Source organism: Chiloscyllium plagiosum, chromosome 32 (genome assembly GCF_004010195.1).
Source record: "Chiloscyllium plagiosum isolate BGI_BamShark_2017 chromosome 32, ASM401019v2, whole genome shotgun sequence".
NCBI lineage: Eukaryota > Metazoa > Chordata > Chondrichthyes > Orectolobiformes > Hemiscylliidae > Chiloscyllium > Chiloscyllium plagiosum.
The window spans coordinates 20,531,395-20,553,207 of NC_057741.1; the positions used below are offsets into that span (position 1 = coordinate 20,531,395).

At 39.4% G+C, this 21,813-nt stretch overlaps 1 protein-coding gene across 1 annotated transcript in view; it reads left to right on the plus strand.

Moving 5' to 3' along the window:
- The window catches only part of mfsd8 (major facilitator superfamily domain containing 8), a 52,824-nt gene that overhangs the window by 21,378 nt on the left and 9,633 nt on the right, over positions 1 to 21,813 (plus strand). The window contains exons 2-8 of the mRNA XM_043673950.1: positions 8,737 to 8,828; positions 14,928 to 14,971; positions 15,711 to 15,951; positions 16,748 to 16,861; positions 17,944 to 18,088; positions 20,699 to 20,754; positions 20,852 to 20,961. Of these exons, the coding sequence (XP_043529885.1) occupies positions 8,737 to 8,828; positions 14,928 to 14,971; positions 15,711 to 15,951; positions 16,748 to 16,861; positions 17,944 to 18,088; positions 20,699 to 20,754; positions 20,852 to 20,961 (802 nt within the window). The remainder of the gene's footprint in view (positions 1 to 8,736; positions 8,829 to 14,927; positions 14,972 to 15,710; positions 15,952 to 16,747; positions 16,862 to 17,943; positions 18,089 to 20,698; positions 20,755 to 20,851; positions 20,962 to 21,813) is intronic.

Below are 21,813 nucleotides of genomic sequence, written 5' to 3' on the forward strand. Positions count from 1 at the left end.
GTGCGGGATGTGGACAAGATGCGTTGGAGGGCATCTTTAACCACGTGGGAAGGGAAATTGCGGTCTCTAAAGAAGGAGGCCATCTGGTGTGTTCTGTGGTGGAACTGGTCCTCCTGGGAGCATATACGGCGGAGACGGAGGAATTGGGAATACGGGATGGCATTTTTGCAAGAGGTAGGGTGGGAAGAGGTGTAATCCAGGTATGCAAGAGGTAGGGTGGGAAGAGGTGTAATCCAGGTATACACAACCACATGTTCAGCAACATCTATTTTTGTCTACCAGAATGTCAGACCAACAGCCGTCTGAGCATTTAAAACAAGGTTTCTATGGGATATGGGCAATATGGGCTGAGCCTGCATTTATTACCAATCCCTAGTTACCTTTTGTTATCAATGTCATTGGCAGAAAAAGGGATGAGGTCCTGGAGAGTGAATATAGGAAATTAGGCAAGAGGTTAAAAAGTAGGACATCAAGGGGGCAATGATTCAGATTTTTGAACCGTTGGAATCTTCCAGGGCAGAGATGACCTGTATGAAACAGGGGAACTAATATCCTGGGGCTACGAGTCTGGCAGTGGGAAGGGACCCTAAACAGCAGTGAGACAAGAGAGAAAATGGAGGTTAGTTTAGAAGTTAAAAAGAGTAAGTTAAATAGACAAGGCAGGCAGAGCACAGCAGGAACGAGGAAAGATTGATTAATTAAACTGCATTTATTTCTATATAAGATGCCTCACATTAGAATGTGAATAGGGTATAAGCAGGCAGGGAAAGAGTTAAGTTCTGAGTTTTGTGAAACAAGAGGTTCAGCTGAGCATGACTCAGATCAGTTAAGAGCTTACAGTTAACAATGGGGTGCTGCGGGTTATGGGTTAACAAGGTGGAAAAGCAGTTATTATGTAGAGCCATTTAACAATATTGGAAGCATTCAGTATGCAAGGTCAGTGTCAAGGTAAAAAGTATTCATTGTATGAATCCAGTTAACGTTCATTGTATAACACTAAACGGCTTGATCTCTGCTTTTGTTACTCATTAATTGTAACGGTCATCCAATTAATATGTATGTTGCCTTATCTGGATGCTCCTCCCTGTAAAATGACTATATAGTTCATTGAGAAACTGCTGTTCCAGAGAAGACTGTGACTTCATGTCTCTGTGCACATGGGTGATCGTTCCTTCTCCCTCTAGGGCCTGGGATAAAGATGAAGGACGTAAAACTACACAATGTCTCTGATCATTTTGCTTCAACTGAGGAGTGGGGGGGGGGAGGAAATGGGATGACAGACAGGTAAAGCAAATGCATTCAGGGCATGAATGGGTATATGCGAGTGGGATATCATAAGTAATACAGAAACATGGCTGAGGGAGGAACAGGACTGCGAGCTCAATGAACTGCAGTACAGATGCTTTAGGAAGAATAGAGAGGAGGCAAGAGAGGATGGGGAGTGGCGGTTTTGATTAGGGAAAATATCAGGGCAGTACTTAGAATATTTCTAAGGGATCATCCAGTGAGGCTAAATGGGAGGAATCTGAGAAATACGAAGGGGGTGATCACTTTGGGATTGTACTATAGGCTCCTCAAGTTGTTAGCAGAACATTGAGGAGCAAATATATAGGGGGATTGCAGTTATCTGTAAAAATGATGGGGTTGTGATACTAGGGGATTTTAACTTTGCAAGCATAGACTGGAACTGCCATAGTGTTAAAAGCTTGGATGGGGAGGAATTTAAATGTGTCAGGAAAAAATTATCAGTCAATACGTAAATGGCCCCTAACAGAGAAGGGGCAAAACTCAACCTCCTCTTGTGTTCTGAGGCAAGGCAAGTGAGTTACGCGTTAGCGGGTGACCACTTTGTGACCATAATTCTAGTAATTTTAAAATATCTATGGAAAAAGATAGGCCTGGTCCACAAGTTAAATTTCTAAATTGGGGCAAGGCCAATTTTGATGGCATCAAACAGGAACTTACAAAAATTGAGTAGGGGAGGCTATTTGCAGGTTTGGCACGTGGGAGGCTTTCAAAAGCAAGATGATGAGAATTCAGAGCCAGCATGTTCCATTCGAGAGAAGGGCAAGGCTAGCAGGAGTAGGAAACACTGGATGACTAGAGATATTGATGTTCTGGGAAAGAAAAAGAAGGAGGCATATGTCAGGTGTCGTCAGCTGAGATCAAATTAATCCCTTGAGGACTATAAGGAGTGTAGGAGCACACTTAAGAGAGAAATTAGGAAGGCAGAAAAGGAAAATGAGATAGCTTTGGCAGATAAGATAAAGGAAAATCCAAGGAGATTCTACAAATACATTAAGGACAAAAGAGTAACTAGGGGGAGAATAGGGCATCTTAAAGATCAATGCAGCCATCTATGTGTGGAATTGTAGGCTATGGGTGAGATCCTATTTCTCATTAGTATTTACCCTGGAAAAACACATTGAAGTAAGGGAACTTTGGGAAGTAAATAGTAACGTCTTGAAAAGAGTCCACATTACAGAAGAGAGGGTACTGGAGATCTTAAAACATATAAAGGTAGATAAATCTCCCAGGGCTGATCAAGTGTATTGGAGGACATTTTAGGGAGCCAGAGAAGAAAGTGCAGGGACCCTAGTGGATTTATTTGTGTTTTGACAGCCATGGGTGAGGTCCAGAAGACTGGAAGTTAATGAGTGTTGTGCCATTATTTAAGAAAGGCTGCACGGAAGAACCAAGGAACCCCAGACCAGGAAGCCTAACATCAATGTTGGGTAAGTTGTTGGAGGAGTGTCTGAGATACAAGATCGACATGCATTCGGAAAGACAAGGGCAGATTAGGGATAATCAGAATGGTTTTGTGTGGGAAGTCATGTCTCACTAACTTGATTGAGTTTTTTGAAGAGGTGAACATGAAGATAGATGAGGGCAGTATGGCAGATGTTGTCTACACTGACTTTAAATTGGCCTTTGACAAGGTCCTGCATGCTAGTTTGGCTAGCAAGGTTAGATCACATGGCATCCAGGGACAGCTATCCAATTGGATTCAAAATTGGCTTGATGGTAGGAGACAGAGGATTATGGTACAGGATTGTTTTCAGATTGGAGGCTTGTGACCAGTGGTGTGTCACAAGGATCCATTCTGTTATTCATCATTTAAATTAAGAATTTGGATGGGAATGTACAAGGCACGGTTAGTAAGTTTGCGGATGACACTAAAAGTGTTGGTAAAGTTGACAGTAAGGAAAGTTATCTAAGAGTATAAGGGGATATTGATCAACTGGACCAGTGGGCAGAAGAATGACAGATGGAGATTAATGCAGATAAATGCCAGATTTTGCATTTTGGTAAGACAAACCAGGACAGGACTTACAAAGTTAATGTAGGGCCCTGGGAATGTTGTCAAACAGAGAGACCTAGGGGTGCAGGTACATAGTTCCTTGAAAGTGGCATCACAGGTGCACAGGGTGGTGAAGAAGGCATTTGGCATGCATACCTTCATCTGTCAGAGAATTGAGCACAGGAGTTGAGACATCATGTTACAGCTGTACAAGACATTGGTGAGGCCACATTCTGGTCATCCTGCTGTGAGAAAGATGTTGTTATACTTGCTAGGATGCAAAAAGGACTTACAAGGATATGACTAAGACCGGAAGGTTTGAGTTAAAAGGAAAGGCTGGATAGACTTTGACTTTCTTTCTTGGAGCATTGGAGACTAAGGGGTGACCTTAGAGATTTTTAAAATCATAAGGGTCATAGATAATGTGAATATCTAAAGTCTTTTCACCAGGGTGGGAGAGTCCAAAACTAGAGGGCATAGGGTTAAGGTGAGAGGGGAAAGCTTTAAAAGGGACCTAGGGGCAACTTTTAAGTTGGTGGAGTGTATATGGAACGCGGTGTCAGAGAAAGAGGTAGAGGCAGGTACAATTACAAAATTTAAATGACATTTGGATAGGTACATGGATAGGAAAAGTTTAGAGGGATATGGACTAAACCCAGGTGAATGAGACCAGTTCAGTTTAGGAAACTGGTTGGCATAGACGAGTTGGGCCAAAGGCCTGTAGACTTCTGACTCTTACCAGGAAACCCTTCAGTCCAACTAGTTCACACCAACCATGTTCCCAAACTAAACTAGTCCTACTTGCCTATGTTTGGCCCATATCCCTCCAAACCTTTCCTATTCATGTACTTATCTTTGAACATCCTCTGTATATAACTTCATACCTTCTAGAAAATATTCTTTTACTGTCCAAAATAGATAACCTCGCACTTTCTTACATTGAAATCCATCCGCCAGTTTTGCCCATTCACCTAGTCTATCAATATGCCTTTGTAATTTCATGTGATCGTCTACACTGTCCATAATGCTGCCTAATGGCTGATCTGATTATGGCCTTAACCTCACTTTCCAGCTGGTCACTATCACCATGACTGCTTTTTTGATCAAGAATCTGTCCAACTCAGCTTTGCATATACTCCAAGACCTATTACTCTCTGGGGAAGAGAATTCCAAACATTAGTGACCACGTCAGAGGGAGTAAAAACGGCCCTCCTCATTTCAGTTTTTAATGGTAGATCTTTCGTCCTCATCTATTCCCCTAGTTGCAGAAAAAATACTCTCACATCTCCTCTTTTGTCTGCCCTTACAATTCTGCATCTTTCCTTACACCTTAAAATTCCATTGAATACACAGCCAATGTGTTCCAACTTTCTACAAAAGATAAACTTCTGAGACCAAGAGCCAGCTGAGTGAATCATCTTAAACTGCTGTCTTCACACCCCTCGCTGTAACAGTATGAATATATGCCACACCCCTCACTGTAACACAGTGATACCTCCCACTCCTCTCACTGTAACCCACTGATATATCCCACACCCCTATAAGACTCTGATTTACCCCTGACAGTTCATTGTAACATTGATTTACCCCACACTCCCTGATTGTAACATTCAGACATACCCATACCTCTTGCTGTAACACTCTGATATACCCCACAACTCTCACTGTAGTGCATTGATATACCCCATACCTCTCATTGTAGCACTAATATATTCTATACCCTCACTGATATATCTCACACCCCTCACTTTAATCTCTGATATACTACACACCCCTCACTGTAACATTGACTCAGATTATATCAGATATATAGTGTCACACAGTCTTTCTGTTGTTCTGTTTTAGAACAACATGGACTGTGGTCTCTGGTAAATCCAGAAGGCACCTAATTCTCAGGAAGTGGCTGGTAGATTTCCACCTGAAATGCTGTCAGTTACCAGTGATCCTAGCTGAAGCTTGACATTATTCCCTGCTCTTCCCTGCTTTCTGTTTGCATATCTAACCAGTTAGCACTCCCCTGACACTTGCAGATTGCTGTCTTCCTGAGTTTTCCTGGTTCTTCATAGTTTGCTATGAATTTGGCATAATGTGAAATAGTTTATGGAGAATGTTTTAGAATTGTGCTTGAGAGAGAAAAGACTGGGTATGTACATAAATGAGTAAGGTTGAAAACAAATTCACATTGTTGACAAATATAAGTTTGGAACACTTGAACTGGAATCTATATGCTAATGAGACACTAATTCTGCAAACGATTCTGTCTAATTTACCAGGGATATCAAATTCAAAAACAGCAAACCAGGAAAAAGAAATACGGGGATGATTTGCCTGGTCTTGGGGCTGTACCTGTTTCATAGACTGCAGTTTGGAACACCTGTCAAAAGTTTTTATTCCTGAAAATCCATTGTTGAAGAGGGTTAGAACTCAGCCAGCCAATCTTCACACTGTTACTTGCATTTAAGAATCACACCATACAAGTGTACTCAACAACCCAATGTGGCAACCACCTGATGAAGGAGCAGCGCTCTGAAAGCTAGTGCTTCCAATTAAACCTGTTGGACTATAACCCGGTGTTGTGAGTTTTAACTTTTTACACCCCAGTCCAACACCGGCATCTCCAAATCAGGTTATAATCCAACAGATTTATTTGGAAGCACTAGCTTTTGGAGTGCTGCTCCTTCATCAGGTGATTGTGGACATCAGGTGTTGTGTGATTTTTAACTTTGTACATCCCAGTCCAACACCAGCTCTTCCAAATCATGAAGTATATAGACTTAGTTATCTTGAATAGCTCACTTGAGTTTACCAACTCAGCATATCTAGATGCGTTTTTCATTGAACATTGTAGTATAGAACCTAAGCATGCCATTCTACCGCCTTTGTATTGACTCATTTCTCAGATCATTTCTCACAACACCGTATTAAGTAAAAATAAATACCATGGCTCCACTGTGAGCCAGTGGTTCTATATATTTTCTCAGTAATTGGGTTAGACTGGATTTGGGTTAGATTGAAAGCTTTCACCATACATATAGCTATATTGGTGAACAGATACTTCAAAATATATTACTTTTGATGAAAATTATTTTGTTTATGAAAGCTTTTCTGTTATGAATAGTGCTCCTTTCAGCACCTTCTATATATCAATAAGGTCCAGTGTCCAAAACATATGAAAAAAGCTGTTTTGTTGGCAGTAAATCTGCTAACGATTGGTCAGAAGTGTGTTTTGATCCTGATGTGTCAGCAAACTAACACCTTTCAAATTAGTCTAGTTTACATTAAAACAATTTTGCAATGGATAATTTGGGATAAATATATTGCATTGTGCCTGCCAATCCTGCTGATTCTGTGACCAATCATCCTCTGCACTACAGCACAATAATGATGTGACCGAAATTAATGTTAAGATTGGGGTTTAATTATGTTGATAGCTCCATGTCACTTTGGTATTTAAAGCTTTCTGGAAAAGCGTTTAGATCATTTTTTTTCTTCAGTGCTGTCTGGCAACAGAATTTCCTGTGAGCGCATAATCCAAAAGTCCTATTTTGCTGTTGTTTGTTTATGGCTGTATTTTCTACCAACCTCATTATCATATGTGGGAATATAAAAATGGGCACAAACAGACAAGAATTAATATGAAAAACTGGGACATGATGAAGACACTGAACTCAGCATATATTCATTTTGATATAAGAAAATTAAAGTTTCAAGGTACGATTTACCCACAGCTTTATTTGTTGTAAATTATTTGGTAGCCAGTTGGAGTCACATGAACGACTATCTGCACATGTACTCCAGTTGGCTTATGTCTTAGTGATGGTTGTTATATTCTCTTCATCTGTTATATCTCTTAAAGATAGAACCATTGTATTTTACTGTGGGGTAGATTGACTAACAAGACCCTGTCTCTGCTGAAGCCCTGCAATTTCCAAAGTTTTTTTATGTCATGGTCTTCTTGGTAGTAGTCAAATAAGTGTTGAAATTATGTGGTAAAGACATGAATTATGCATGAAGTACACAAACGAATTCATCTTGAATTTGTTTGTTAGAAAATGAATGATATTCTTTCCTTCCTTAAAGTGAACAGCATCATAATGAAGAAGATCATTGACAATTTTCTTTACCAGTGACTAAATTGCCAAGGAATCTGACCTTAGAGGCCAAAAATGTTACATTATGAAGTTTAAAATTACACAATACCAGGTTATATCCATCTGGTTTATTTGGAAATACAAGGTTTCGGAGTGCTGCTCCTTCGTCAGGTAGTGAGTGAAGTTTAACTTTGTCCACCCTAGTCCAACACTGGCACCTCCACATTATGGAGTTTATAAAATTACATTTTGGAACTGTATCTTTAAGGTAAAACATAAGACCAGTTCTGAATACTCCTTGTCAATGGACCTGAAGCCGTTAAAGATCAAAGGAAGATCTAGATTATGTTACAATAATGATGAGGTAAAGTGTCCATGATTGAAGATAATGGCAGCAGTTATTGAGTTTACAGTGGGTACTCTGAGTCTTCCAAAGTTCCAAAAGGTGCTGTAAGTATTGAGTTGTAAACCATTATGCTGTATACCGTTTGTGTACTTCATGCATAATTCATGTCTTTACCACATAATTTCCACACTTATTTGACTACTACCAAGAAGACCATGACATAAGATAGAAACTTTGGAAATTGCAGCGCTTCGGCAGAGACAGGGTCTTGTTAGTCTTTTAAGATTAAAGGGAGTAGGGATCATGAACAGCTAATGAGCATTTCTAAATGGATACAAGGCCAATGCATTTCATGTTGCCATGAGAGAAACTTATTTTTGAGATCAGGTTGCAGGCTTCCCTGTAAATCAATGAATATCACATGCAGACAAAGATTTTGTGTGGTTAGCAGAGAGCAGAAGCTGCTTGGCTCTCCTAATTACCTCAGGTAGATGTGAGAGGAAGACATCTCTAGTTATAAGAGATACATCCTGCAGCTATCTAAAGATTCTGGATAATTTTTACCTGGTATGGCCATCAGGGAAGAATCATCAGGAGAGGGTTAACTACTGGTGGTAGATTTAGGAAACAGTCCAAAAAGTTAAAGTAACTTTGAAGACGTTCACGTGAAATTATTACTTTGTAAGATGAGAAAGATGAGTTAATTTGAAGCAGGATGCATTTGTGGACTTTTTAAGGACTGTAATTTTGAAGGAGAGTGTGATGGTGTGATAAGTATAGTATAGGAGCATTCTGTGCTTTTAAAGTAGAAGTTGTCTATAAAAATAATGCAGATTTGTAATGTTTTTAGTAATTTGTTGCAGTAAGAATCTTAATCTTTATGTTATCCTTTTCAGCTACTAAGTGGAACGTCAAATCTCTTTTTAAACATTTTTAGTCTCTTTGGAGATCACAACAAATGAAACATAAAGATAAGTCTTAATTGGTTTATTTTGCAGTGAAGACACATTAGTTGAGACACTGCAGGAAAGTCGAAGCCGCTGGAGATCAATCCGGATCATGTATATCACCATGTTCCTCAGTAGTATAGGTAGGTACCTTTCTCAGACTTAATCACTGAAGCCCATCTTCATTTTAGATGTAAAGATTAATTGTAACTGGACCACTCTTTATTGAGTACAAAGATTTAAGCTGACATTGCAGCGTAGTAACGAGGGAGTTCTCAGTAAGAGATGTTATCTTTTGGATGAGACATTAAACCAAAGCCTTATTTGTCTTCCACTTGGATATAAAACAATTGACACATTTCAAAGAAGACCAGGGGAATTATCACTTGTGTCAATTATCTATCATTCAACCTCACTGAAAATCCCAATACATTTGGTTACTGCTGTTGCTGTAGTTGTGAGGTTATATGTAACTTGGCTGCTACTTTTCCTATACTACAACAGTGACTACAGTTCAAAAGTACTTAATTGGCTGCAAAGAACTTTGGGATATTCTGAAGTTATGAAAAATACCACATAAATGTAAGATTTTTCTGTAATCTTAGGACAGCAAACATATTTAAGAATGTACTTCCATATTCATTTCATTCTACTACTTTTTTTTACATCATTGACCTATTCTTCTTTCTGGAACTCCATTAAGTTGACACTTTTCATTAGCATTTAGTTTTTTTCTTCCTCCTGCTCTGTTTATTTTCAAAACCTTCTGTTCTTATGCAATCCAGGGAAAAGACAGAGTTTTTAATCCCCTGCTTTTCAGGTGATCGTATTTAAGGCAGGTCTGCCATCTAATATATTTACCTTTATAAAGTCCCTGATTGCTGAAGAATTATCATTGTTGCTCTCTAACATTCTGAACACTTTGTGGGCGGCACAGTTGCTCAGTGGTTAGCACTGCTGCCTCACAGCGCCAGATACCTGGGTTTGATTCCACCCTTGGGTGACTGTCTGTCTGTGTGGACTTTGCGCATTCTCCCTGTGTCAGCGTGCGTTTCTGCTGGATGTTCCAGTTTCCTCCCACAGTCCAAAGGTGTGCAGGCTAGGTGAATTAGCCAAGCTAAATTACCCCATAGTGTTCAGGAATGTATAGGTTAGGTGCAGTAGCCATAGGAAATGCAGGGTTAAAGGGATAAGGTAAGGAATTGGTCTAGGTGGAATACTCTTCGGAGGATCGGTATGGACTTGTTGGGCTGAATAGCCTGTTTCCCCACTGTGGGAATTCTATGATTCAATGTAGATTGCACTGTATTTTGTAATGTACCATGTATCCTTAATTCTTGATGCATCTTAAAATGAGTGACTTGCACTGGAGCACCAATGAGATCTCAGCACTTAGACAGAAGTAGCCATTAGGGGCAGTTGGAAAGGAAATGTTGGACCAGGATCACTATTAAATACTTCCTCAGAGTCTTTGAGTCATACAGCACAGAAATAGACACTCCAATCGTCCACGTAGACCAAGTTTGCCAAACTAAACTAGTCCCACTTGTCTCCATTTGGCCCATATCCTCTAAACCTTTCCAATTCATGTACCTGCCCAAATGTCTTTTAAATGCTGTAACTACCTGTATTTACCACTTCGCCTGGTAGTTTATTCCATCCTCTGTCTGTAAAAGATCCCCCTTCGGTCCCTTTTAAACCTTTCTCCTCTCACCTTAAAAATATGCCCCCTTGTTTTGAACTCACACACCCCAGGGAAAAGATCTTTGCTATTCACCTTATCTATGACCCTCATGATCTTATATCCTACTGGTCTCTTATCCAAGGCATCATTGCTATAGTGCAGGAAACAGATTGCTGAGCTGTCACTACAAAGACATGTGTTTCTTTACCCCTCCAAATACAGAGGATGGTATTTTAAAGACATGGATTTTTATGATATTGAGAACACTACACAGATGTCTGAAAATGGTAAGCAGGACCTGGATATGGAGGTCCCGCCTCCTTTTCTGACATTTAATTTTTGGTTGCAGAGAGAAGGCGACACACTGTGATTCAAACATAGGAGGGAAATCTGTATTCAGCAGGGCCATTTGAAGTTTGTGCTAAGTTCAAATAGAACCTAAATTTTCCAAGGGTCTTAACCTGCAACTTGGAAATTACAAATTAATGGAGTGCCCATAACTATTCTTGAAGGACAGATTATGCCACCTCTTTTTAAACAACCCCTGCTCTTTAAAGTTGAACTAAAACAGGATTAATCTGCCAGTGAAAGGTTTTAAAATGTCTGCAGACTGCTTTGATTGACAGACCATTGGTGTAGCATAGAAAAAAAATTGCTTTGCATGTCTGCAGTTCCAGAAGAGTTCTTCATTAACAGTTTTGAAGACCTATCATTATGGATGCTGGTTGAGTTTCAAAATCTACAGTTATCTTGGCAGGGGCTAAGATCACATTTTGATTGACACTTTCAAGAGACTATTAAAGGAATAGCTGTCTTTGTGAATTAAAATTTGTTTTTAAGATCGATTGAATACTAGAGGAAATCTAAAAGCTTTGACTGGGTTTCATTGTTCAGGATGTTTTGTCACTGTCCAGTGTGTAAGAATGAAAGTTCTGTTAGATTGTTGTAAGTTTATTATTTTTTCATCTCTGTGTAGCTCATGAGGTCTGATCATAAGTGATACTGGATAGGTGGCTATGGAGGTACCTTGGGGATATGAGGGAGTATAGGGGTGGGTGGAAGGGGTCAAAGTCCTAGACACCCAAGACAGGCCTTATAGCCTGCTCACCCCTGCATTTGCAAGCCCAGGATCAGCTTCTGGGGTCACTAGGCTTGATTTCAGCTTGCCCTGGCCACTCTGGAATGAAAATCGGGCCTGATGGGGCCATTTGAAACCATGGTGGATCTGCCATGTGGATGAATTTCCCTCCGTGAGTTACCTGTCTCAGTAATGAAAATCTGGTTGGTGATCTTAAGATACTGTTGCAATCGTGTTTAGTACCATTTAGATTTAACTTTCCCCTATAGTTGACAACTTTATATATTATGAACTCAGCTTAATCTTTATTACTTACCACCAAAACTCTTGAAGGTTCATTCCACATCTGTAAGGTCCAACCCAAGGTTATCCATAGTTTTCTGAAATTAGTTTAATTTTCCATGGTATTCCAACTTCCTTCATGTTGTAAGGTTTATGGGAATCCTACGATTAGACTTTGTTATGTGACCTTAAAGTTTGCCAAAAAAACCTCATGTGAACTCTTCAGTCCTTGCCCTTGCTTTGGACATATGGAGATTGCATTTTCCCCTCTCTATTCCCACATCTTCTGTATAGCTCCTTCCAAGTTAACTATTAAAGTTAACTGCTTTCTGCCTTAAGGCTTTGAGGATTTCTGTAGATTTCCTCCTCCATCTTCCACCTGCCTTCTCCCTCTCAAATTCCAAATTCAACTTGCTTCTCCCAGGCAAATTCTATGCCGTAAGTGATTAAGTTAGTACGTTGTCTGCTTAAATGTAGATCTGACTAACATTAATTGCCTTTGGTTCTTCCACTCTGTAATCGGGAACATACACCAAGACCAAAACTACAACTGCCTCTCTGTCCCCAAATTGAACTATTTTCTTCTGTCAGGGTGAATACACACAAGCAAATTAAACAAGACAACCTTCTATCCCTATGCATCATCTCCATGATTACATGGCAAGGTTTGGGATATTCTTAAGGGAAATGTAAACATATAATGTTAATTTCAACACAGCGCTCTCTCACTCTGTAACTCATACGAGTAATTTATATTGCTCATGGAGTTTTATGACCATTTCTTCAGCATCCATGGATCCATTACAAGCTCAGAGATGGATTAGTCATTCTTTTAAGATTTTCCAATATCAATTGTGACACTATGAGCAAACACAAGCTACCTTTAAAGTGAAATAAACCCAGACTTGCATTTACACTGAAGTTGATTTTACCAGTTTCTCAACTGGGTACCCAGAGATTCAGTGATGGTAATGCCATTGAATTTCGAGTAGCAATTATTAAAATCTCTCTTGTTGGGGATAGTCAATGCCTGGCAATTGTGTGGCACAAATAGTACTTGCCATTTATCAGCCCAAATCTAAATATTGTCCCGGTCTTACTGCATTTGGACATGGACTGCTTCACTATCTGAGAGTTACAAACAATGCTGAATATTGTATATCATCAGCAAACATCGCCACCTCTTAACTTTAATGATGAAGGGAAGATTATTGTCAATTGACATAGGCCACTGATTTCTGAGATGGCAGGACTGACGTATGAAGAGAGCCTGGATTGGTTAGGACTATGTTCACAGGAGTTTAGAAGAATGAGGGTGCATCTCATAGAAGCCTATAAAATTCTAACAGGACCAGACCAGGTAAATGGAGGATGTTCTTAATGACCAGGGAGTCCAGTATCTGATTCACTGTCTAAGGATAAAGAGTAAGCCATTTAGGACTGAGATAAGGGGAAATGTCTTCACCCAAAGAATGGTGAGTCTTTGGAATTCTCTACCACAGAAAGCAGTTATAGAGTCATAGAGATGTACAGCATGGAAACAGACCCTTCAGTCCAATCTGTCCATGCCGACCAGATATCCCAACCCAATCTAGTCCTGCCAGCACCCAGCCCATATCCTTCCTATTCATATACCCATCCAAATGCTTCTTAAATGTTGCAATTGTACCAGCCTCCACCGCAGCTCATTCCATACACTTACCACCCTCTGTGTGAAAAAGTTGCCCCTTAGGTCTTTTTTATATCTTTTCCCTCTCACCCTAAACCTATGCCCTCTAGTTCTGGAGTCCCCGATCCCAGGGAAAAGACTTTGTCTATTCATCCTATCCATGCCCCTCATAATTTTGTAAACCTCTATAAGGTCACCCCTCAGCCTACGACGCTCCAGGGAAAACATCCCCAGCCTGTTCAGCCTCTCTCTATAGCTCATGTTTTCAAAAAGAGGTTAAATATGTTTATTAGAACTAAGGGATCAAAGGTAGATGGTTGCTTTTCGGGCTGCAGGCCTGTGACCAGTGGTGTGCCACAAGGACCGGTGCTAAGACTATTACTTTTCATCATGTATGCAAATGATTTGGATATGAATACAGGAGTCTGATTAGTAAGTTTGCAGATGTCAGCAAAATAGGTGGTGTAGTGGACGGTAAAGAAGATTATCTCTGTACAACGGAACCTTGATCAGTTGGGCCAATGGGCTGAGGATTGGCGGATGGAGTTTAATTTTGATAAATGTGAGATGTTGCATTTTGGTAAGACAAACCAAGGTAGGACTTGTACAGTTAATGTTAGAACTCTGACCTTTGTTGCCAAACAAAGAGACATAGAGTGTAGGTGCACAGTTCCTTGAAAGTGGAATTGCAGGGAGACAGGATGGTGAAGAATGCGTTTGGCACACTTAACTTCATTGGTCAGAATGTTGAGTATAGGAGTTGGGATGTCATGTTACTGCTGTATTGTACATTGGTGAGGCCACTTTTAGAATACTGCATACAATTCTGGTCGCCCTTCTATAGGAAGGATGTTGTTTCACTTGAAAGGGTGCAGAAAAGATTTACAAGGATGTTGCTGGGATTGGAGGATTTGAGTTAGAGAGAGGCTGAATAGGCTGGGCCTATTTTCCCTAGAGCGCGGAAGCTGCTGGGTGACCTTGTAGAGGTTATAAAATCATGGGAGGCATGGATAGAGTGAATAACCAAGGTCTTTTTCCGAGGGTGGGAGAGTCCAAAACAAGAGGGTTTTGGTTTAAGTTGAGAGAGGAAAGATTTAAAAGGATCTAAAGGGCATGTGTATGGAACAAGCAGTCAGAGGAAGTGGTGGGGGTGGGTACAATTACAACATTTAAAAGGTTTTTGGATTTGTATGTGAATAGGAAGGGTTTTACAGGGATATTGGCCAAATGCTGATAAATGGGACAAGGTCTGATTGGGATATTGGGTCGAGTAGGACCGAAGAGTTTGTTTCCGTGCTACATAACTCTGACTCAATGACTCTATTTTCCTTCTGTTTAAATTTTAATTCCTAAAACAAAAGTTATATTCTAAAAGATATAAATTATAAACTAGATTTGCCCAAATATAAAATGTAACTGTATTAATTTGATTTATATATTTAAGAAACATTAATTTTAATATAAATGCCTTTGTTATTAAAAGAAAAGGCTGTTCTGCTAGATCTAGTAAATGATCTCTTTTCCTGCAGGTTTCTCGATTGTAATATCTTCAATATGGCCATTTCTTCAAAAGGTTTGTTACTTTTAGGCATTTCTTATAATGGAGTTGAACAATAATGTAGTTCTCTGTGAATTATAGTTTTCAGTAAGTTTATAATGTTGAACCTATTTAAGCTGTCCACCTCGCTTCTGAATATATCTTTGCCTGTACGTCAGAATATTATAGGTGCTGGTGTCCATTGCAGAGTAGCTGTTATGAATTCATGTGGTACAACAGTGACTACAGTTCAAAATATACTTAACTGGCTGTTAAGTGCTTTGGGAAATCCTAAGATTGTGAACGGTGCTATTAACTGTCCGTGCTTTTCATTTTTTTTCTCTCTTGAATTTCTGATATATATCTTTATTTGAAAACTATGTTGCACCATATGAATGTTTCCTTTTTATTGATATCCTTGATTATCTGGAGGAGGGAGGGCTGTTTAAAACCCATCATGTTGACTTTCCTTTATACCATAGAGCTGCCACTAGCCTGTGATTTGAAGATTGCAGTTTGAAAGTGAGCCTGATTGGCTGTCACACAGGTAGTAATGATACTAACATTATGCCTAAACAGGACACCCGTTGCTGCCAAAGTTAGAAGAATGTCATTAAATATGAAGTGGTAAACTTGTACTGAAGTGTCAATTAGAGTGAAAATAGATGAAAAAATGTTTAATAGCGAACCTGATAAGACATCATTTTGAAAAGGCATGAAATTGAGTTACTTTCAGAAAGTTGCTTTAATGTTGTCAAATTCTTCTTTACTACAGGTGGATAAAACTGCAGACACTAGTTTCCTTGGATGGGTTATTGCTACTTACAGTCTGGGGCAGATGGTTGCTTCTCCATTGTTTGGTGCATGGTCGAATTACAGACCAAGAAAGGAACCACTTATTGTATCAATTTTTATTAACGTTGCTGCAAATGTACTTTATGGCTATGTACACACCTTTCCATCGCATAATAAGTACTATATGCTGCTTAGTCGGGCATTTATTGGATTTGGAGCAGGTAAGACCAAGCTTGTGAAAGAAAAACAAATAACGCTACTAGGAAATTTAACAAAATGGACAAATTCCAGTGTAAAGACTAAATTTATTGGGATGAAATATAGGTTATGTTAGTTCTGTGGGTTTTGATGTACAATACATATAAACAAGTACTCTGAAAGCTTGTTAGGCTTTAGTTAGAGCTTGACTATTTGGGTTTGATTTATATATCCTTCCCTGGAATTATTATTATCCACTTGTTTTTCTCAGTGTTTTTGTGTATCATCAGAACCATTTCAGCTCCAAAAATAGTTTTAATTGGTTGCTTTGCTTATGATTTCCACAGACAATTCTGCACACAGCTTAGGTTAGTAGTGTGAGATTTTGTAAATCATTTTTGAAATGAGAATTCTTTTCTCCTGGGTGATCAGACTCTGAACATGATGCTAATCGGTCTTTTCCAATTTTTAGTCATTGAGTTTAACATATATCATGAGGCCTCAGAGCCAGGAGCAGTATTTACATTTCTTTATTCCAGGAACTTTTACAAAGAGAATGTAATGCCTACATGAATTCATTAACAATTTCATAATCATATGATGGTGTAGTGTTAGCATAACATAAAATTAAACTCATTATTTCAAATTTTCTAATTCAGTTGCAATTCAAAAACAGTAACCATCTCAATGCAGGAGGGCTACTTTTGAAAAAAGAATGAATTTGTGCATGTTGGGCCCACTCAGGCATATTTGTGTATAGATATTAGACTAAGTGTTAAAACACATTTCTGTTTCTTGATGTATTGTTTTTTGTTTTAGGAAATGTGGCTGTTGTACGATCATATGTTGCTGGTGCAACTTCACTTCAGGAAAGGACCACTGCCATGGCAAATATCAGTGCTAGTCAAGCACTGGGTTTTATACTTGGGCCAGGTACAAACCTTGAATTTGGCTGTTAGCAAGTAGGTACTGATAAAGTTCTCAAATGGATACATTACCATCAACACTTCCCTTTCCTCTTGCTATTTGTTTCCTTCTAATCCATCCAATGTACTCGAGTTATATGATTTCCAGTCGATGTTGGGGAAGTTAAAGTACCCCATAATGGCCAACCTGTTCCTTTCACTCCTATCCAGAATCTTTTGCCAATCCTCTCCTCCACATCCCTGGAACTTTGTGGAGGCCTATAAAATGCTCCCAGCAGTGTGACCTCTCCTCTCCTGTTTCTAACCTCAGACCATATCACCTCAGGAGACGAGTCCTCGTCAAAAGTTCTTTCAGCCACCGTTATGCTATCCTTGACTAACAAAGCCACACCTCCCCCTCTTTTACCACCTACCCTGATCTTAATGAAAGATCTAACCTGCAACATCCATTCCTGACCCAACTCTATCCATGCCTCTAAAATAGCCACAACATCAAAGTCCAGGTGCATCCATGCGGCAAGCTCACCTGCATTATTCCAGATACTCCTGGCGTTGAAGTAGACACACTTCAAACCAGCTTGCTGTCTGCCAGGACACTCCCGTGACTATGAAAACCTGTCCCTGTCCTCCCTACTCTCATTCTCCTGTGTACTGGAACTACACTACAGGTTCCCATGCCCCTGCTGAGCCAGAGGAAGTAGTGGATATATGAATAGGAAGGGTTTAGAGGGATATGGGCCAAGTGCTGGCAGGTGGGACTAGATTAGGTTGGGATATCTGCTCGGCATAGACAAGTTGGACCAAAGGGGCTGTTTCTGTGCTGTACATCTCTATGACTCGATGACTACATGACTGTTTAAAGGCTCAAAGGTGAATTATTGTTTGTTTGTGGTGGGTTTTCACTTTCAGAAAAAGTTATGTTCACTTGTGTAATCCATTTTTAATAATTGTGCACCATTCGCATTATACGTTAAGTAAATTTTTTTTATGTTGATGGTCAGCAACAGGAGAACCACAGAGTTCATTACCTGTATATGCTAATGATTATGAAGATATTTAAATAGCTTTTCTAAACTTATTTTGGTTTAGCTCTACAGGCTGCTTTGACAAGCATTGGACAGACAGGAGTGTCTTGGCATTTAATTGACCTTGAGTTGAACATGTATACTGCCCCGGCATTCCTTGGAGCTTTCCTGGGTGTGGCGAATATTGTACTTATTGTTGCTTTATTCAGGTAAGTATTAATGAATCCTTTGTTGTACCAATTTCCATGATATTCATAACAAGGTGGTGGTAATAATTATATCCTGGGCTTGTTTCTGCAATTTTTTCTTGGATAATGCTTTCCTATGCTTGTTGTTAAAATTTTATTCGAGGATTTTATGAGCAGAGACTTTATAGCAAAACCTGTTTTTTTATATATATATATAACTCCCTTCTTCAGAGAGTCTCTTCCCTTGGGTGAGATTTATCATGGTGTGTGCTCCTTTCAAAGATCTGTTATTTCTCACCTGTGTTCCTTTGTGACCAGTTACCTGATGTGTAGATGTGTAATAATAATCTTTCCCCTCCAACCCCTCTTAATACGATTATGTTCCATCAAAAGGATGTGGGATTGTATCCAAGACTCCCCTGCTTTTTGAATCCTTTTGGAGAAGAAAGTACATTAAATGGAATCGTATTTCATTACCTGGTGTTTGAAACAAGGATAGAATCCAAGAGTAAATAATCTGCGGACAGTCCTGGTTGGGAAAAGGGGGATGAAATGGTTTGGTGCAAAATAAGATAGACATGTGAAACAAGTAAAGCTGTTGAGACTTAAGATTGTGGCTGTGGCAAGGCAGCAGAGTTAATGTCTGAGATTAAATTTAGTTCGCACTGGTGTAAAGAAGCCTTTTTCTCCTTACTTCTTGCCTGTGAATTGTGTTTGAGTCATTATCAGCTAGCAGGAAGGGATCCACATCACAAAATTAGTAACCTTGTTCAGGATGCCACATCAGTAGAGTAGCAGTGTTTTTACATCCAGAGGAGACGTGCCAGGATGTTATCCAGGATGGAAAGTCAGTTATGTGGAGAGACAGAACAGGCAGGATTTGTTTTCTCAGGAGCAGACGACATTGGGGGGAGTGAGGGGATATGAGAGGCATAGATAGGGTAGGTTGTGAAAATCTTTTGCCTGGAGGACATAAATTTAAAGTAAGGTTAAGTGGCTTAGAGGGGATATCAGGAAAGATTTTTTCACCCAGAGAGTGGTAGAAATATTGAATATATAAGCCTGAGAGGGTGGAAGAGGTACTCTTGGAACATTGAAGAAGTATCTGGATGAGTACTTAAAATGTCAGGGCACAGTAGGCTATGGACCAAATGCAGGTAAATGGGATTAGTATAGTTTGGTGTTTGTTGGTTGGCATAGACATGGTGGGCAGAAGGGCATGTTTCTATGCTGTATTACTCTTGACTCTACAATTGATAAGGAATGCTCAATGCTAAAGTAGAGTCTGAAATATGTTCCATTTACCACCTCTAACACTTTTCACCTTGAATATAAAAGTACAAAGATTTTACACACACATGCACACACCAATGCGCACGCACACACAATCATGAAAGTTAGCATTGTTGTATCCAATTTATCTCTTAAAAGAAGAGATTTCATGGGATTTAAATATTTTAAAATTCTAAAAAATAACTTATAATCTCAGTGTCATTACCTCTGAGGCTTTCCATTCTCTCATTATGTTGAAGCCTGTCCTATAATGTTATGGTCATTAAAAAATTGCGAATTTCATTTTAATACAAAACAGTCCATCTTTGCTCTTCACTGAAGTAGCTGCTTTGTTCCCACACAGCCTGTTTCCATGTCTCAAAATAGAGTTGTTTTAGATGTGAAAACTGTTTGTTGGTATTTCAATAAGTTTCTCGCCCATGTCAACCATGCTACAAATGCTTATCTCTGAGCTAGAATGCTTCTGCAATTCTTTGTCACACATTAGGTTAAAGAAAACTTTTTAAAGCGTAACTATCTCTTGTCAAGTCCAGCATTGAAAACATATTAATTCAGTATTCACTGTTGAAATGGAGAAGATTTGACAGAAATGTGTGGAGTATACACAAGTAGAATTAAATGCAGAAACCCAAAAGCTGTTATCAGAGATACTTGAGTTTCTCCTCACAGTGTGATGTTGTTGTTCTTGTGAATGGACTAGATATTGACATAACTTTAATTGTGCAAATTTGAAATACTTGTACTAGTAGCCTGTTAATGCATTTGCAGGTTTTTGAATTTTTAGCAGCCTGATAATTACTACTGAAGTGCATTCCTGCATTTCAAAATTACTGTGGTGTCTCATTTCCTCAGAGGAGAATTAATGTTATAGTGTCAAACATGTTAGGAATCTTTTTCAGGCTTCTCCTTTTATCTCTTTGCTAATCTACTTTATATTTTCTGCTTGATATCATCTCATTTGGATGCTGTGTGGTTCATTGAAGGTATTTCTATCCACTTGGTTTAAAAGCCTTGCTAATGCTTGTCCTGTTCATACAAACATCCTGTAGCTGTGCTTGAAAAGATGTTGGATGAGACAGATTTTCCACCAATGAGCCCACAAAATATGTGGCACGTGTCAGCGAGGTGAATGGCGATTGACATTCCTTTGCTGTGGAGTGCAAAATCCCGACCTTGTAGCAAATTGGCCATTATAGACTTTTTATTTCAAAGGTGTCTGTACCAGTTTTCAATTTTAAAATGTCATTCAATCCAAATTACAATCCTTCAAACCTCTTCAAGAAAACAAGCTTTTATTTAGAACAAAGGTTAAACTTAAATATTTGCTTTTCTCCCCAGGGAGCATTGTGTTGTCGACTTAGATAGAATGAAAACTATAAATGGCAATATCCAAGGTAACTCATTCACATTTCCCTGAGGGTTTTTGCACTGTCAAATTATTAATGTATGGCTAGTGTCTACTGGAGTGATTCTTTGTTTTTTTTTGTGTAGGCAGTTCTGAGGTACTTGAAAATTCCTATGATGGAATTGATCTGATTGCAGTGGTGTCATTGAACAGTCTGTTCTTCATCATCCTATTTGTATTTGCTATCTTTGAAACGTAAGTGTTATCTTTCCTATTTTCAGCTAGCTAATTAGTTTCTGTTTAGCCTGGAATCTTTTCTATTAATTCCTGGGATGTAGGTGGTGGTGGTGGTGGTGGAAAGAATAGCATGTATTGCTCAACTCTCTATTTGCCCTTGAGAAGGTAGTGATGACCTCTGAGATAGTCCATTGACTACAGGTAAACTCACACTGCCTTTGAGGTAGCAACAGTGATGGAAAGGTAAAATTGTTCAAAGTCAGAATGATATGTTTGGAGGGGTATTTGTGTATAATTTTGATCCCATGTGTCTGCTGTGGTGTTTCCTCCGGCATTTATAGTGGTCTGTCCCTGTCGCATCCGGTTGTCAGTTTCAGCTGTCCGCTGTAGTGGCCGGTATATTGGGTCCAGGTCTATGTTGCATCAAGACACTGTTCAAAAGGGCCACAACACACTGCAGCACACCAGAACTGCAAAAAGAGGAAGAGGAACACCTATACAAGGTATTCGCAAAAAACGGATATCCTCGCAATTTCACCAACAGATGCCTAAGGGAGAGGCAACAGAACGAGGACATGCCGCAACCCAAAGGACTAGCCACACTACCATACGTCAAAGAACATCTCTGAAATGACAGCCAGACTACTGCGACCACTAGGACTTATAACAGCACACAAACCAACAGCCACACTCAGCAACAACTCAACCAGAACGAAGGACGACCAGCTATCCTTAGTAGCCACACACGCAGACGACAAGCAACATGAATTTGACTGGGACAACACTACCATTATAGGGCAAGCCAAACAAAGAACAGCCAGGGAATTCCTAGAAGCATGGCACGCATCCACAAACTCCAACAACAAACACA